The 19382-nt window shown below is 43.2% G+C and overlaps 1 protein-coding gene across 1 annotated transcript in view; it reads right to left on the reverse strand.

The window, feature by feature from the left end:
• Nucleotides 1-14911, reverse strand: part of TMEM154 (transmembrane protein 154) — a 40306-nt gene extending 25395 nt beyond the window's left edge. Inside the window, exon 1 of the mRNA XM_058550201.1 lies at nucleotides 14651-14911. Coding sequence (XP_058406184.1) covers nucleotides 14651-14753 — 103 coding nt within the window. The 5' untranslated portion in view covers nucleotides 14754-14911. The remainder of the gene's footprint in view (nucleotides 1-14650) is intronic.
• Nucleotides 14912-19382: the final 4471 nt, after the last annotated feature.

Below are 19382 nucleotides of genomic sequence, written 5' to 3' on the forward strand. Positions count from 1 at the left end.
GTGATGAACAGGAATGAGAGTGGAGCTGGGGAGGGGGATAGGGGACTTTCCGTCCAGCATTACAGTGGTTCCTCCCCTGGCCTGTGGGCTACCAGTAACTCTTAACTCAATGGACCTGGGGCCCCCTAAAACCACTGTACGGCCTCAGACACCCCTGTGGGCCCAGCCTTCTCTAAGAAACACTTGCCTAGGCCCATAATAGTCAATAGTCATCACCCGTAGAAGACATTCTCTGTCTCTTGGGTAAAAGCGACATTGTACAAATTTAGGGGTCCAGCACCCCTAGGGAGGAGCCTAAACTCTCTTTCAGGAAATGAATCTGGAGCATGTACCCTGCAGAACATGCAGGACCATTTCTTGTGTTGCCCGTGGACTTCATGGGCATCTCCATGGTATCATGGATGGAAGGGTTTGGATTCAGAAGAGCAGGGTTTGAGACTGGGTGCTGCCCTCTGTAGCCGTGGGGCCTGGGAAGAGCCTTCACTTCTCCAGCCCTCCCTTTCCTAGAGGCCAAGAGAGGAGGCCATCAGCTCTGCCTATCTCGTGGTGTTCGTATGAAGAGCAAAGGCAATCATAGCTGTGAAAGTGCTGAGCACACACGGGTGCTGGGAGATCTGCTATTTCCTTTGTTCTCCATCCATCCTCTTTCCCCATCTCTAGACTTATCTGTTTCTCTGCTGTTCCCCGGGAGACTGATCTGCCTGGTACAACTTCTTCATTTTATTGTTGTATCTTCTTATCTAAATTTGGACATATTTCGGGGTAAAAGGGGTGGGGCCTGAGGGTAAAACTGAAGAAGTTGTCAAAGATAAAGACAGAGAAGATCAAGTGTGAGAGCAAAAAGAGAGAGACGTTAGCCAGCAAAAGCACAGAAGCGAAGAAAGAAAGCGGACAACACGGTAAGAGCAGAAGGGCTGTGTGAAGGTGGGACTGGTGGGCTTCTTGCATGTGACCTGCCTGTGGAGTCACTGGGTGCAAGGGCTCAGGGTGGCAGGTCTGGCAGAAGCCCTGTCTTCCTTTCGAGTGGCCCAGTCACGGTTATCTCAAGCGACCCCAAAGCAAACTGTTCTAGGAATTCTCCCTTTCTCCATTTCTCTCTCTCTGCTCAGATAATGGAGCATTATGAAGAGATAATGTGAGTGGTCAGGTGAATGATGAGACTAAGCTACAATACTTCACCTACTTTTAATCCTAAAATTACCAGACAATAAACTGCACAGTGTACGGAGTCACTTACAAATGTTTTTGACAATAACCATGCAAACGCACCTAGGATGGATATTTCACACATCTGGCGAGGACCCTGGGGGAATCCTTGTAAGTGGGAAAGCGGGGAAATGCTTGAGGTGAGCCTGGAGCTCCCGGGGCAGAGCAGGCATGGCGCCCCTTGATCACAGCTCCAAGCATCACCACTAGGTGAAATGGCCCTGCTTCTCCGTGAAACAAACTAGCGAACTTCTCTTTTTTTGAAAGTGGAACAAATGTGCAACCAAGCTCTAGTTTTTAAAGTTAAAAAAAAAGTATTATATACCAACTGAAAGATTGCCACACTGATGTTACACTGTAAAACAGAGCAATGATGAGAGGATGTTATTAAACTCAGGATATCGTGAAGTATATTGGACCTCAATCAGACACCCCTTTCTTTCATTTGTCATGTAGACTCCATGCACAAATTATTTAAGTGATTTTATAATTCAGATAGTGAAATGAAAGAAAACACAAGTCAGGCATCAGGCGTTCAAACTCTATCCTGCTCTGTGGAGTAACTGGAGTATATGAATTTCAGGATGCTCAAGAAACCAAACCCCGGGGCCGGCCCCGTGGCTTAGCAGTTAAGTGCGCGCGCTCCGCTGCTGGTGGCCCGGGCCGGGTTCAGATCCCGGGCGCGCACTGACACACCGCTTCTCCGGCCATGCTGAGGCCGCGTCCCACATACAGCAACTAGAAGGCTGTGCAACTTCTACTGGGGCTTTGGGGGAAAAAAAAGGAGGAGGATTGGCAATAGATGTCAGCTCAGGGCTGATCTTCCTCAAAAAAAAAAAAAGAAAGAAACCAAACCCAAGAAGTCTGCCGACTTTTTCTTCCCCCCTGTACCTCTGTATACAGCAAAGAGCCAGATGAGCCTTAGAAGGAGGAGATACAACCAAACCTAGAGGCCTCCAGTGGTTTTCAGCCTTGGCTGCACATCAGAATCCTCTGGGGAGATTTTAACACTCCTGATGCCCAGACCCAAACCTTTAGATCAAAATATCTGGGGGTGAACCCAGGCCTCTGGTGAACCCGTTAGTTTTACAGTTCCCCAGGTGACTCTGGTGTGCAGTCAAGGTTGAAAACCACTGCTCCAGACCCTACCCACTTCTGGCCTTCTCCTGGGCCACCCCAAATCTTTCTCCCCTCTTGTTCTCTATGCTCCTCCATGGTAAACTGGAGAAGAATTAGAGATCAGGGAGTTGGACGCCAAAGGCTTGCCTAGCAGCTGCCAACTCTAACACCGGAACGCAATAGCTTAAAAATCATCACTGAAGCCTTGAGCGCCTGAGAGACTCTGGCCAGGATATACTGAGAGAGAACTGTAACAATCATGCCTTCCCGAATAAGTCTGAATAAGAGAGATGCATGCTGGAGTTTAAAACCCGCATCTCCAGTAAAGGTCACTGTTGACAGAATAGCTTGGAAGTTTAAATCAGTGGTCCTCAAATCTTAGCTGCATTAGAATCACCTGGAGGGCTTCTTAAACACATTGCTGGGCACTGCTCCCAGTGTTTCGGACTTAGTAGGTCTGGGATGGGGCCAAGAATTTTCATTTCTAACAAAATGTTGATGCTGCTGGTCTGGGGATCATAGTTTGAGAACCAATGGTTTAATTTGGCCAAACAATCTTGTTTAGTTATGTTTAATTATGAGTCACACCTGTTGCTGTTCTCAACATTTACTGTGCACCAACATCTGGTGATTTTTAAGCTCCACTCGAATCAGTTACTTGAGGATATCTAAGGCTGTGGCCTGGGCAATGATATGTTTTAAAAGCTCCTCAAATGATTCCAGTAAGTACGTACGCTGGGTTGAGAATTACTGAGTTAAATCATAACTCAGTTGGCTTTATTTTAATTTGCTGTTATTCAGGAAGACAGTCCTTATTAGCTTTAAGGCAATTGGAGAACCCTGCACAGAAAGAAGGCTTTGGGAGCAAAACTAATAGGCATATGCACCCATCAAATAGTCTATTTCTTCAGCTCTGATATCTTCTAAAAAATCAATTTTCAGCATCTGTGGAAGCTGTGATATGGCCAGGGACAAAACAGGAACAAAATGGGAAAAAATGCCCTTCCCAGACCCATCAGGCTCCCGCCTGGCCGTAGGAGGATGACAGTGTTTGATGCAAGGAGCGCTAACTAACACCAGGTGGATGGATGATGCTCTTCGGTCTGGGCCACTGAGACACCACCCTGCAGGGAGCGCAGATGGAGCTATGAAGTACTCTGCCCTGTCTCTAGTCTACTTGGTTTCAGAACAGTACTTATTGTTTATATCTGAAATCATTTCATTCGTGTACTTGTTTATTGTCTGTCTCTTCCACTGTTTTGTACTATGTCTATCCCTGTCTGCACCTGGAACCCTGTCTGCTATGTAGCAGCCATTCCATAAAACGTTGCTTAGGAAATGTGAAATAGGCCAGGTTAGTCTGAGGTGAAATGTTAGTATACCTCTTACCTTTTAATCAAGAGTCTGATCTCCTCCTCCCTGTATCTGTTAAGTATCCCTAACCCTAATCCTAACCCTAAGCCCCTTCCAGGAACACACACAGTGTATTCTTCGTCACAAAGAAAATAGGGATCTAAGGTGGGTTTCTCTCAAAAGCTATCTGAATTTTAAAGGAAATACGGGGGAATGAGAGGAATTATTTAGTGTAGAGTTCTGAATCCCCAATGACGAAACTTCATGTGTCTAGTTTTTTTTTGTTTGTTTTTTTCGGCAGGGGGATTCATGGTGTTTCACATGGTCTCCCACATGTGAAGGCCAGGCGACAATTCTCTTTGGGAGCAGGACTAGGGAAGTGGAGGAATTCTTGTTTTCCTCGTAAGCTCTGTTGTACTATGTATTTGACAATTTTTATTAAGTGAAAATATTCACTTAATGTGTTTTTCCTGACTTACTCACTTGAAGAAGATATGGTCAGAATAAATAGCTGGTTAACAGATGTAAGGCAAAAGTGTTGAAGATTAACAGCAGATTTTAAGCATGGAAGGGCATTTTAGGTGAAGCTAAACCGCTTTGTACACCCTTTCTCTTCAGCCCTCAGATGACTAAAGGCGACAATGCCTTACATTGAAAGAATGTTAAGAAATGTTTCTTTCACTTCTTTGGAGGAGGGCCGTCTGGTAAAACGCTTTGATGCAGCAGTCTGCTCTGGGAATTTACTTGTGAACTCTGGTTGTATTTTTACCTCATTGCCTTGAGAAGCACACCTGCAATGGCAATTTATTATCAGATTAAAACACATCCCACAATGGGGCCTGCAATGCTCTGATGTCTTTTTTGTTTTAATCTTTTTATTTCCATGACTTTTTTAGAGAAAGCTTGCTCATATTTCATCAGACTTGCCCAGACCCTAAGGCTGTCTCTGGTTTGAAGTCACTCACCTGGGGAAGCTGCATTTTTGACCATCCAACTACCTTGTTGTGCACTGGAATCCTATTCTGGCCCGTAGTACTTGACGGTTTAAAGGAATGTACGTATCTTTATGGGACAGAATGCATATACACTTTTAACATAAAATTTCTTTCTACTATCAGTGGGATAATAGACAGAAAAGTACTTTAAAATGAAAAACAGGATTATTAAATGATAGTTATCATTATTAACATAATTAAAAGGTTTATTAAATGAGTTATCATTATTAATCATATTAACCATTAATAATTTTTAATCATTAAGTTATCATTATAATAAAGTTATTATTACTATTAACTTTTCTATTTTTATTATATTTCTATATCTCTTTTGAATAACCAATTTCAAAATGATAATTAAAAAAAATAACTCGAAAACAAGTATTCCTCGCCATGCCCTTGGCCTGTCTCTGGACTGCTACGTCAGCCTCCCTCCGACTAGGGAAGAGAGACATGCCTGCCCATTGGATAAGCCAGGTGGGCTCAGTGGTAGATATATGTTTGTGATAAATTAGAGGCCAAGAAAGCAGGGAAAGGAAATGTGGTCTTCTCCGTGGCCAATGCGCCTTCACCATGAGTGGCAGGAGGGACGAGAGAGTTCCCCATCGCCAGCCTATGGGGGAGCAGGGAGCAAGAGTTTGCTTATTGTTTGAGGTTTTCTTACACGAGGCTCAAGAAGGAAGCAAGTTCCTGAGGTCATTGAAGTGGTGTCTGAGGGGAGCTAAATGGTGGTCGGATTTTCTAGGGTCAGCAAAGCCCTTAACAGCTCTCTAAGGCTGGGTAGTTTCTGATCCTATCGTGCATTGAAAGACATCAATCCTGCCCTTCCACCTTGGACAGCCTACCAGGCCTTAAGTCCTCAGAATTTTAGTACTGCTGCTTGAGCTACTGACGTGCTATGCTCACTCCTTCTGCGTTTGTTAATATAATCCCATAATTTTTTTCTCATTTAGTTTGTAATACGATAAATTACATTAATAATAGATTCTCTAAAGTTGATCCACTCTTGGATTCCTGGTTTTATTCTACTTGATCTTTGGTTATTTTTTTTTTTTCCAGTGATGATATCTTTACTTGTTATTTGAATGATCTAGGACTCAGCCTAAATATTCTTCTAATATTTGATAGTTGGCTACATAGTCAATACGTCTGAGGTCTTAGTGATGAACCAGTATAGGGATGGTCTTTGATTGACAAAAGATAATCATAATCATAAATAGAGTTACTAGGTAAAATATAGGATGCCCAGTTAAATTTGACTATCAGATAAACAACAAATAATTTTTTAGTATAAATATGTCCCATGCAATATTTGTGTGTCCTATACTTATATTAAATTGTATGAGATGTACTTAACATTAAAAACAATTATTTGAAATTTACATTTAACTGGGTGTCCTATATTTTTACTTGCTACATCTGGCAATCTTAATCATAAATAAACAATCATAATTTTTAGAAAAGAATAAATAAATTTTTAAGTTAGTAAACAGTGTTGTCAGGGGGAATAAAGAACATATCAGCAAACCCTAGTAACCACTGGACTCCTGTTTCTAAAAACTCCAATGGGGTGGGAAGTAGGAAATAATAAAGATGGTTTCAATTCATATGAAACAAAGAAACAGAAAAAATTTCAAATTTTGAAAACAAACTAGACTAATTGGTTTTGTTTTAAGGAAAAGAAACCAAAACGACATGACCAACCAAACCCTGCTCTAGCAAATAACTCTCCTTTTGAACCACCATCTTCAATTTCTCAGGAAATGTTTCTGTGTTGTCTTCACCACCTAAGGCAGATTTTTCCAGTAGCTTTAAGTTACACAAATTTTATTTCTTTTTCAAATTTTCAAATCAGCTCTTACTGGCTTGAAATTTAGTGTCTATGGAAACTGTATACCCTTTGTTTTCTTTTCAAAAGTCTCCCCAAAATGTAACTACCTCGCCTTTCTTCAAATTATCATGCAAATTGCCATCTATATTTTGAGAGGAAGATGGATAACATTTGTTGGCGCCACTCAAGATACAGCTACGTGGTATTCTCTACAGAAAGGGGGAACAATAATTGTTGCCTGTTTTGATTTGAGGAGATAGAAGTAAACTATTCATCAGTAAAAAGATTTGGATAGGTAACATTTTGGAATAAAATAAAACTGAGTTAATTAAAAATCACATTTATCCAGGTATTATCATACTTTCATTTCATTATTTAAAGGATTACTGATTATAATCTGTCATGAATACAAGTAAGTCTTCGGCTACTGGATAAATTTTATGTCATTCATTCATTCAGTCAGTTGTGTGCCTATTATATACCAGGCACTATTCTAGGCCCTGGATATAAAGGTGAATGAGACCAGGCCCCTGCCTCCCAGGGAAGTGACTGTTAAGCAGGTACAATGGCACACAAATCAATAAATATAATACAGCTTTAATAAATGCCATAATGGTTTGTGTACAGAGTGCCATGAGGACGTGGGAGAGGAAGGCATTCATCGCATCTGGGGGAGGATTCGGGAAATCTTCACAGAGAAGGTGACCGTTGAACTGAATCTCAGGAGTTCATCAAGAAAATGGCAGGGAAAGGCATTACAGTTGAAGCACAGCACATGGAAAGGCTTAGTGGCCCAACAGAGCTTGGCACATTCAGGTAGTTGTATCATAGGGCACATGGTGGGAAGTGTCAAGGGTTAAGTGGAAAAGGAACTCAGGACCAGCTCATAAGGGGCCTTGTAATGATGCCAAGGGGTTTGGAATCTGTCGCAAGGAAATGAAAAACCACTGAAGGGATACGTACAGGAGGGAAATGATTACATTTTTGTTGTAGAATGATCACTCTAAAGGTTATGTGAAAATGTATGGAGATGAGACTAAAGACAAGGAGACTAGTCAAAAAGTTAATGAAGTAACCTAGGTGACAGCTAACAAGAGTCTAAACTGGCAGGGAGCAGAGAATGTGTTCTGTTTGGGACTTGCTGAGGTTAAGGCCCCTGTGACAAATCCAAGGAGAACTGATGATGAAAATGCAGGCCTAGAGTTGGACAGATAGGCCTGCTGGAGGTGATTGATTGGGAATCATTGGCAGAGGACTAAGATGAAAGCCATGAAAGTGGTTGTCATGGCCCAGGAAGGATGTAAGGAGTGAGAAAAGAAAAGATAAATATTATATGAAATGAGCAGATGGAAGAGAAAGATATATAACCAAAAACTGGAAAGAAATAGAGGCATAGGAGACCAAGAAGAAAATAGCGTCATGAGACCCACGGAAGAGGAGAGTTCCAGTAATTGACTAATCATGTTAAGCGTTACAGAGAAAAACATAAGGACAGAAACGGGTCCTTTGGGTTTAGCTATTAGGAGGCACTGGTCACCCAGATGGAGCAATCTGAGTGCTGTGCTTGACACAGAAGGCAGATTGCAGTGGGTTGAGAAATGAATGGGAAGGGAGAAAATGAAGACGTGTTGACTGTCTTTCAAAGAGATGTGGAGTTATGGAAAGGAAAGATGGAGGAAAGCTAGAGGGAGACTCCGGAGAGCCAGAACAGAACTCATAGGCTCTCTCATTATTTTTCATTACACACGTATACCTACCAAAAAGAATAGAGAATAATGTAACAAATAACAGGGTACCCACCACTAATTGTCCTCAATTTTTCCATATTGGCTAGAGCAGGGTTTGGCAAACTTTTTCTTAAAGGGCCAGAGAGTAAATATTTTAGATCTTGTGGGCCAAGAGGCAAAATACAGGCTATTGTGTAAGTTCTTATATAACCATTAAAATATAACCATTTAAAAACGTAAAAACCATTCTTAGCTCAAGGGTCGGAAAAAACAGGAAGCTGACTGAGTTTGGCCCATGGGTCTTATACTGCTGACCCCTGGACTACCATGTTTTTTCTGAAAGAAACACAACGTTATAGATATAGTTGCGGCCCTCTACATACGCCTCCCCGATTTCATTCCTCTCCCACTCTCCCCAAAGGTAACTGCTCTCCTAAGTTAGCGTGTATCAGCCCCACACTTTTCAAATATGCCTATGACCCTAAGCAATATAAGCATAATTTGGAATGTCTTTAAAACTTTGAATAAATATAATTATTCTGTGCATAATAATCTTCAACTGGCTTTTTTGGTCAACATCACATTTGAGACTGATTCATCTTGACACATTTGGCTCTAGTTCATTAATTTTACCTGTTCTATGATATCTTATTCTACAACTATACCAAGTTTCATGCATTTTTCTTCTGCTAATGGACGTTTAGGTTGTTTCTATTTTTTCCATTTTTGCAAACAACGCTACAATCAACATTCTCGGGCATGACTCTTTGCTGCACATTTGTAAGTGATCTGGGAGTAGTATACCTAGGAGTAAATTGTTGGGGTTGTAGGGTATGAACATCTTCAGTTAACTAAATATTTCCAAATTGTTCTTCAGAATGGTTGTCTAGAAAAATTTCCTTTTCCAGTAATCTGGAATAGTTGATAACCTGAAAAATTCTCCCAATATGCAACACCTAGAAATAGTGGATGAAATATGAGGCAACTTTTTAAATGCATAAAGAAATCTCAACAAAAGAAGGAAATCCCCAGGGCCCCAAAAACAGTTTAAAAAAAAGATTGTAGAGGAAATTCAAATTCAGAGCCTCATCTACCTACGGGGATTTCCTAGAACAAGGCTTTTGGGCCTTCAGAAGTGTAAGAGGCTATATAATGGTTTCAGGGTGCTCCTGTCCATCTACTGGGTCAAAACACAGGCCATGGATAAAAATAAAGAAAGAAAAGCAGTTGCAATGATTTTGGCAAAGTTCAAAGTCAAAGTCAGGTGCGCCAAGCCCAGGCTGATCTCACCATCATTCTGACATCTGGACACTGGCTCCTTCTCTGATTTTGCATTTGGTTTTGTCTACTTCTTTCTCCTTGGCAATCACTTTGGTCTCCTTGGTTACCTGCTTCTGGTTACCGACTTGGTTCCACTGCTCACTCTGGTTTGCTGACCGGCACCTTTAATGAGGTTTCGGCACCTCCTCACTCGACTCTTGGAGGCTGACCCTTGAGGCTGTCCCCTTCCCCATCCCAAGGCTGGGCTTTAAGCCTGAGGTCCAAGCACTGACCAGCACATCCCTGTCTGCGTTTCTTCCAAACGCTATTTTGTGGTGACGGCACTGAGGCTGTATTGGGAAAGTATTTACAGTAGCTTGATAATGGGGTCAGAAAATTTGGGTTTCTGTTAAATAGGGTGAGCCATCCTCTGTGTGCCAGGTTCTGCCCTCAGTGCCCCCAAGATTTCCCTCATGAACAGGAGTCCACAGATGCAAGATAAGATCTGCATAAACTTCAGATTAAAGTCATCAAATAGATAATAATATGTGTAAAATAACGACATAAAAAAAGAAATAAATAGGGGGCTGGCCCAGTGGTGTAGTGGTTAAGTTCGCGTGCTCCGCTTCGGCGTCCCGGAGTTCGCAGGCAGATCCTGGGTGTGGACATATACACTGCTCATCAAGCCATGCTGTGGCTGCATCCCATATACAAAATAGAGGAAGATTGGCACACGTTAGCTCAGGGACAATCTTCTTCAAGCAATAAAAGGAAAATTGGCAACAGATATTAGCTAAGGGCCAATCTTCCTCACCAAGAAAAAAAAAGAAAGAAAAAGAAATACCACAAGAAAAAAATAAAACCAAGACATTGTATATACATATAAAAGCATTTTCTAGAAATGAAAAAAATATTTTCTAGAAATGAAAAATATGATAACTGAAATTAAAAGCCCAATGGACGGGCTAAGCAGCAGGATAGACTAGAAGATTGCACTAATCCACCCTCCCAGCAGCAGTGCAGAGTTCCCGTTGCTCCACATCTTTGCCAACATCTGAGGGTGGTGCAAGCAAGACACAGGTAGGCAAATTGCAGGTTGCATTGTTTCTTTATAGAACTGAGCTGATCCCAGCCAAGATCCTGCCCTCTTCTGGTTTCCTGGGTCACCCTTTTAGACAAAGAGGGACTTTAAGCCTCAATAAATCCCTCTCTCTTGTTTTTTGGGTGTTTGGTCCTCAGGGTCAGTTCTCAGCAGGGCTCTCCCACAGCGACTCTGCCTGACAGAAGGCTGTGCTTTCTCTCCCTGGTTCCCACACCCTGACGCCTCTAGCTGAGTGACTTCAACATTCTGTTTTTCCTGCTGCTTCTGGTATTAATTATGCTAATCCCCAGATTCTCTGTGGCTCACTCTGCACCTTTCAGCCCCTCCCTTCCCCCTCTGCAGGCCGAAGTTTAACCCAACTCTCACCATCCCTTTTCCTGTCAGCCAGTCTCTGACCCAACCAAATAAATACAGCTCTTTTATTAACATATGGTAACCTTAGAGCCCGGCCAAGAGTTTATGTGATACATCTACGGTTGGGAAGGTATCAAATATATATTTTTCCAAACCTGAAAGTAGACATATAGCCTGGCAGAGCCTGAAAACCCAGAAGTAATAGAGGGTATGGTTAGAGCATGAACTCCTGGGGCTGAATCTTACTTAGATCTACTACTTAGCTATGTGACCTTGGGTAAGTCACTTAACCTCTCTGTGCCTCAGTTTTCTCATATGTAAAACAGGAGTAATAGTACCCACTATATAAGGTTGTTATGAGAATTAAATGAGTTAGTGTATGTAAAGTGTTTAGAACAATGCCTGGCATATAGTGAGCACTGAATGTGTTTGCTATTATCATTATTACTACTTGAAATTGGGACTGTCCCAGGAGATAGCAGATGGAAGTCACATTCATTGAAACAAGAACAGTATCAGAAAGTGCAACTTCACTGATGCAACTAGTATTTTCTTCTATTCTTTCTCTCCTTCTCAAGGTTCATCCAATAATTATACGGTTCTTGCTGTTCTGAAATAGCCCAGAAAACCTCCCAGTCCTCCTGTGACACCCAGCATTCGCCTCTGGCCGCCAGCACAGTTACAGCCTCCTTGTTTTTGCCTCATGCCCTTTAGTTCTCCTTTCTGCAAACCACTCTGCTGTAGCAGCTAATGAATCTCATGCTTTTGGCATCTGGGAAGTTGCTTTTAGCTTTCTGATAGTGGTAAGCTGACACTGACAGGGCACGGAGTGAAGAACCAGATGGAAGCGCCTCCCTCCACTCCACTCCACGGGCAGAATATCGCCTTGAGGCTGAACTTTCTTACCGTTCTACACTGGCCAAGATACCTAGGCCCAGATCCTTTCTTTAACTATGCTCATCTGTCTGGTCAAAATCCCAGAAAAGCTGTTTTCTCATTTCTCTCCTGGTGATGACTAAGTGGATTATTTTACTTGGGATAGTGATCAATTCTGCATCAGGCTCCCTATCTATATAAAAAGATGCTGACTCAGAGGTAACGATGCTGGTCCAGGTAACTGCAGGTATTAGATTATGTTGCCTGTTTCTGGTTAATAAAGGCTTGATTTGAGATATATCCCGGAATATGCTTGCAAGGGAGAGAATCAGGCTGTTCAGTGGACTGGACTCTTCTACTAAACATCTCCAAGATATTTTTTGAAGAATTCAAGGAAATACAAGTGTGACACCCATAAACTAACTCACATCTTAATGTCCTAGGCACCATTAGCTCAAAAGGATATACATTAATTAATTTAAAAATATATATTTGGTCTTTAATTTAGAATAGCCTTTTCCTTGACTAATCTCAAAGTAGTAAGCTTTGATTATACAGCTTTCTGTGTATTTTCGGACACTGGGAATTCAGGCAGGCCCCAGGAAGTATGTTGGATTAGCTCAATATTCCTGCACTTTACTGAAATGCAGCTTTTCGTCTTTGACTTCTCCTGACATTCTAACACTACCCGTTGTCAGGAGCTCAGCAGTCTTTGGTGATCAGCTTCATATCCATTCTAGGATGATTTTAATATTTAGCCACAATTATTGAGTTCCTAATTTATGCTAAGCTTTTACAGGGTTTGGGGAAGTCAAAGATAAACTAAAGACGGTTTTCCGTGGAGGTGCTCACAGCCTGGTGGGAGATATGGACATATACACAATGATGATTCAAAGCAATTAGCTGTGCTTACAGAAGTCTAGGTCTACGGGGGCATAACAGGGGGTAAAAGCAGTGCACCAGGGAAGGGGAAGTGAGAGGAGACATCAAGAATGAGGTAACATTCAGTCTGAGCATTTTAAGGTTGCATAGGAGTTCACTAAGTAGAAAAAAGAGAAGTTGTCGCTCACTTTCAACAAGAGTCACAGAGGCCTGTAGCTCCATTCAGTGTGACTAGAGGGGACTGTGGCTGGGGAGTGGGAAGGCACATGGAAAGGAGATTGAAGTGAGAGACTAAGGGCCGTAAATGAGGAGCAACGGAAGGTCTTTAAGAGGAAGACTCACATGATCAGATATGAGCATCAGAAAGAGAACTTTTACTGAGTCTCTTCAGATTATCCTTTTGCATCTTCTGAATTGCAGACACTGGATTCAATCATTTTTCAGAAGCTCAAGATAACACTCAGGCAAGGTTAAATATTACTCTCAGGGATGTGTTTGAGGCACCTGTAGTCGCGTTGAGAGTGTTAAAAGAGGTGGCAGTGGGATGGCTGGGCTCCGCTGCCTTGGGTGCTGAGGGACACCGTTTGGGGAAAGGAGTCTGGTCTAGAGGTCTTGCAGGGGGTGTGGTCAGTCCACAGAGGGGAGAGGAGAGAACCCTGGAGTCCAAGTCAGAAGAGCTGACTAGCAGTGGGACTCAGACATCCCACCCTCCTCCACCTCAGTTCTTGACCTGTACCCCCGGTAAGGCTTGAGCTGCATCATCTTTAAGCTCCCTTCCAGCTCTGAAACTTTGTGCATAAAACAACACATCGCCCCCCAAACTAATTTTGAACATTAGTCTCAATTTCAACGGAACATCTTTCCAGTTGGAATGGTTTGCCTTTCATTTTCCGTTTTCCACCTCAGATGCCTGGAGAGACCACGTGGAGAGCATCCAGGGAAAGAGAACTTTGTGGGTGGGGTGACTGGGTGCTGACTGCTAATCTCCAGGAAGTTGCCACATCTGGTAGGTCAGTGCCTTACGCCCCCCATCCTATTTAAAGAACTGGAGCTTGAGAACTTTCCTTCTGCTTGAAACGCTGCCCTACACTAGAAGCAGAGAGCATCCGTTGACAGAAACCATGGCCAACGAGTTTATTTACCCAAGGGCAAGTCAACAAAACCTGAGAGGCAATTGCGGGTTATTGTGCTTGTTGAAGCTGCAGTAAAGTGTATAAATCAGTTGCTGCTCTTAGCTCAAAATAACAAGATTTAATACTTTGTCTCTTCCAATACCTTTGATTTGCTACAATCACATTGTTTCTTTCAACAAAGCCTCGTTAGTAACAATCAATGCAAAGAAACTGTCCTCCAAAGTAACAAGATCAAAGAAAAGCAGATGAAAGATCTTTCTTGATAAGTTAGAGTGGATGCCTGGTAACTCCTCAAATAATTTCCTGTTTACGTTGTTGTTTTTTTTTAACTTATGGTTTTTCTCTAGTACACTTTCCAGTAGTAAATTTCCATACCCGAGTTTTTCCAGGAGTTTTTGGAACTGACAGACTTCTCAGCCCACATTATTAAAAGCAAATTCATTATTTCTCTGTTTCAGCTGATTGAAAGGTTCTTTTACATGAACTGCCAAAGAGTTTACAGTTTTCTTAATATGCCCATTAAAGTTGGTAAACTACAGACAGGGACCCACGTATATTGGAAGACAAAGACCGCAGGAAGGTTAAATTAAGTGAGCGGGCTGGAGCGCCAGTAGCCAGCTGCAGGGAAAGCCACGTCCACCCTCCCACCGCACCCCTCCAAAAAAGACAGTTCTAATTTTCTCCACTTCTTTCATGGAAAGGATTAGATTTTTCAGGGTGTTACCTTCCCCGGCAGAGTTGTGTAGCCTCGGGCACCAAACAAGCCTTCGTTATCCTCCTTCCCTGGAGTGGAAAACCTGGAGGGAGCTTACCCTGAGCCGGGCGGGTGCGAAGGAGCGCGATTAGCAGGGCGAGGACGAGGGCAGCGCGGGGAGCCTTCATGTCAGCTCCCCTGGGCTGTCGCGGCTCCGGCATGATGCTGCGCTGGGCTTCAGCCTCCCTGAAACGTGAACGTTTCCTGTTTCCTGCTTGTTTGGGTCGGTGCTAACTTGAAGGAGAGGTGTTTGCCTGTTTTTTAGGAAGTGATGTAATTCTGCAGGAGCCTGTCAGACCAGCAAGGATTGCAAAAGAGAAGTTGCTCTTCAAGCACTGATTCAGTTAGCACGCCTCTCCAGCCCTTTTCAGTCCCGGCCCTGCCACGGGCCTCCATCTTTTGAAATTGTCCCTGTGGAAACAGTATCCCTTGCTCAGATGTCATTCAGGATCTGCCATTGGAGGTCCTGGACGAATTCTCAATTTGCGATTTACTCAACCCCCAGGTGAGTCTCCGGGGCTGCCTGGAGTCGAGAGCAGTGCTATCCAGTAGATCTTTCTGAGATGATGGAAATGTTCTAAAGCTGCGCTGTGCAATACAGTAGCCAAACCCACAGATTGGGGTTGTCCAAACCCACAGTCTATGGCTACATAGACTGTGGAGCACTTGAAATGAGGCTGGTGCAAACTGAATTTTTAGTTTTTATTTTTATTAATTCAAATTTAAATAACTCTGTGTGGCTAGTAGCTTGTGTGTTGGACAGTGCAGGCCCAGATGGCAGGGACACCCGCACCATCGGAAAATGGCCAGGCCACTTCCCTCCAGCCAGGCACCTCCTCCTCCCTGGGCCCTGAATGCCCCCTCTCTGCAAGGCTCACAGGAAGATAAAGGGCAATGCTACACCGTGCCTGAAGGTGTGCTCCACTTCCCCAGAAAAAAAGATTTTTAGTGTTTGGGTTTTTTTTATTTATTTTGTTTTTTTCTTTATAAAGACTTCAGTTTTTTTCAGAGCAGTTTTAGGTTCACAGCAAAATTAAGAGGAAGGTACAGAGATTTCCCATAGACCCTCTGCCCCACACATGCACAGTCTTCTCCATTATCAACATCTACCACAAAGTGATACATTTGTTACAATCGATGAACCTACCTTAACACATCATAATGATGCAAAGTTCATAGTTTACATTAGGGTTCTCTCTTGGTGTTGCACATTCTGTGGGTTTGGACAAATGTGTAATGATACAAATGCACCGTGATAGTATCATATATAATAGTTTCACTGCCCTAAAAATCATCTGTGCTCTACCTGTTCATCCCTCCCCAGACCCCTACCCCTGGCAACCACTGATTTTTTCACTATCTGCATAGTACTGCCTTTTCCAGAATGTCATAGAGTTGGAATCATGCAGTATACGGCCTTTTCAGATTGGCTTCTTTCACTTACTAATATGATTTAAGGTTCCTCCATGTCTTTTCATAGCTAATAGCTCATTTCTTTTTAGTGCTGAATAATATTCCATTGTCTGGATGTACCACAGTTTATCCATTTACCTACCGAAGGACATCTTGGCTGTTTCCAAACGTTGACAATTATGAATAAAGATGCTATAAACATTCGTGTGAAAGTATTTGTATGGACAAAAGTTTTCAACTCCTTTGGGAAAATACCAAAGAGCTTGATAGAGGGAGCTTACCTCTCTTACCAAGAGAGAAAGATAAAAGGGAGAGAAAGAGAAGAGAAGAAAGAGAGAAATGATCTTTTAAAGGGCCCATTTCCAAAGCAGAATATGCTCTCAGGGGGAAAAAAATCTGCATTTCACCTTTCTTTCTTCTTGCATGGCAATAAATTTCTCAGAGGTTGTTAACAGCAAGCAGAATAGTACTGAGTTGGATTAGAATGGGGTAGAAATCCCACCCAATTGAAACAATGCAGGAAGGAGGTGTCTGTTTAGACCAGTATGCAGGGAAGATTAGAGAGTGTTAGATTTTTGTATTTTAATTGAAGTCCTTCCCTTGGTTTAGGTTTAGGGCCTAGGCACTGCAGAATGCAGTTTCATAATCTTGCTTGTTGTGGTGTCAAGAGAGATAGCAAATAGAGGCATCAGACACCCATCTCATCTCCGACTGCTTGCCTGCAGGTCCCCATGAGTCCCCACCATCTGGTAAGTGTCATCTTCAGTGGTCTGGTTGGCGTAAACACACGAAGTGACTGGAATTCCTCAGCCTCTAACATAGCCATTCATTTTTTGTTGAGCACACTGCTGCTTTTCAAGGTCATTAGTCACTGTTTATCTCAGTCCTTATCCACAAGAAATAGGTTGGTGATTCACGTAATGATTAGTTTGTTAATGGATTTACTGTATGCACTTTAATGTTTTAAACTGGCGATTAAGTCAACTCCTGATAAAATATGCTTTTGCACTTTAGGTGACAATACGGAACATACAGTGGAAGAAAAAAGACGAGTTCAAAACTGGATGATTGATTGGAAAACAGCAGGGAAAGAATTATTAATCAAACTCTCACTGAGCAAGTCAATAGACCGCTGGCTCTGAGACCCTCTAGCTCTGAGATTGGTTGGCAGTTATTCCTGTACTAATATGCATTTCTCCAGCTGCGAAATACACATGCAAGAGAGAAAGTCCAGGGCTTAGAAGTTCTCTTTGTTTTATCCTTTATTCCCTATTATGACCATTGTTGGATTTCAGGCTTGAGACATGTGGGTTTGGCTAGGGCAAGGTGTCAGCCTCCGTTTCTTTGATTTTAAAACTGCAGCTTGCTGAAGGCTTTGCAGAGTAGGTATCTGTGGCTGGACCACAGACCGTCTTACTCTATAGTCCTCCATGGAGCCTTGAGGTGTGGCCACACCATTCCTCACACTTTCTACAAGTGTGCCATGCATTGCTTCTGAGCAGCGCAACACTCCATCAGTTAGAATGATGTGCAGAATAAATCTTGGCCGTGGAGAAATTCTGCACAACCATGTAATTTTCTTTTGACCCCTGTGCTCTCTAAGACCCTTAGCATGATTAAGCTGATCTTAGGGGGCAGAAAATTACCATCATGGATCAAAAAATGGTAGCACCTCAGTGATCTTGCTGCAGTTAAAACCACAGGGAGACTGTGTGCTAGGTAAAGGGCTATTTACCTCTGTTTGTTCTAATTTTACCAACCATTAATTTTGGCAAGTGGCTGCCTGGCCTCAGATTAAATCCTGATACACTCGTGGCAGGAAGTCGGGGCCCCAGTCACAACCACGAGGCCCCGGGGAGCCTCTAGAGCGAATGGCAAGCACACAGGCAGGGGTGATGTCAGCTCGGCCCTGCCACTGGCTTTCAACAATGAAAGGAGGAAGGGAAGGGATGAAGTATGGAGCCTAGGAAATGCCCTGAGGCCTCGTCATGCTCCTGCTCTGGAAGGCAGGAGGAGGAACCTGTTACTGGGTCTAGGGACTCCTTATTACTTTACACAAGAGTCTGGCTTTTACAATCAACTCTCTGTGTTACAGAAATGACTCTAATCCAATTCCTCCTCCCTTCCCTCCTGCCTCCTCCTCACCCTCTCCTCCCTCCCCTTCAGCCCCAAGGGAGGAGGGACTCCACGGGAGCAAACCCAGAGGTGATAAGATCTTAGAGTGAGAGCAGCCTCCCCCTCTGCATTCCCCCTGAGCCCCCAACTTTGCCATTCCCAACACACAGGGACAGGCACACGCACTCACACAGACATGCTCACACAAGTAGACACAGCTCTCTTTCACACACATGCTCATACACATTCATGTACACTGGGGAAATACATGAAGACCAACCAAATGAGAACAGCAAAGGCTACCTATGCTGAGCTTGCTATAACAAGGAGACAGCCACCATCACTTACCTTTCGGCAGAGCCTCAAAGTCAGGCAGAGGAGGGAAAGCTCTACAGTGGAAAAAGCGGAGGGCTTCAGGTATGCCCTGATGAGAAGTGTTGGCATAGGGAGCTAGAAGTGAGTTCCAGTTATTGGTTCTAGGGATTGCTTAGGGGTGCATATTTGCTTCTCCTAAATAGGAAGCAGTGGGGGTAGGGGGGAATAGGGACGATTGTTACAGGGATTCTTGTTCAGCTTCCTGGACCAGTTGCTGGAGATAGGGTCTGACTTCCTACAAGTTTGATTTATAGCAGGCTAGCTTCCCGGGTTGTCTGCTGCAGCTTGTGGGTCAGAGTTCTGTTTTTATGTATATATCATCTGGCCATTGTCCTTTCGTATATTCAGTCTCTCAACACACACCCACATACTCATAAATGTACACACGTGCTCACACCCACAATGGCACACTTGTACACACTTTCTGGGGATTCTTTCTCTGTTTAAATGCTAGCTGGTGGCAATTGATGGCTCTGCAGTGTTTGCTTAACAATGGGGCTGGCCCTCAGACAGGGTAATGGTAACATCAGGTGGGGCCTGTAAATCACTCTGAAGCCAGTTAGGAGGGTACAGGGAGCAGGTGAAGGTCCCAGGTTCTGAAGGAGTGCCCAGGAGATAAGTGGGCAGGGCAGGGGTGGGGACAGAAGGATTAAATTGAATCCCAGAGTGTGCAGAGAAGCCACAGCCAGGAGAGCGGCTGACAGCAATTCTGTTTCTTAGTCAGCTTCAGCTGCCATATAAAATACCATAGACTAGGTGGCTTAAACAGACATTTATTTTCTCATAGTTCTGGAGGCTGGAGGTCTGAGATCAGGGTGCCAGCATGGTTAGGTTCTGGTGAGAGCCATCTTCCTGGTTATGGATGACTACCTTCTTGCTATGTCCTC

Source organism: Diceros bicornis, chromosome 11, assembly GCF_020826845.1.
Source record: "Diceros bicornis minor isolate mBicDic1 chromosome 11, mDicBic1.mat.cur, whole genome shotgun sequence".
Taxonomy (NCBI): domain Eukaryota; kingdom Metazoa; phylum Chordata; class Mammalia; order Perissodactyla; family Rhinocerotidae; genus Diceros; species Diceros bicornis.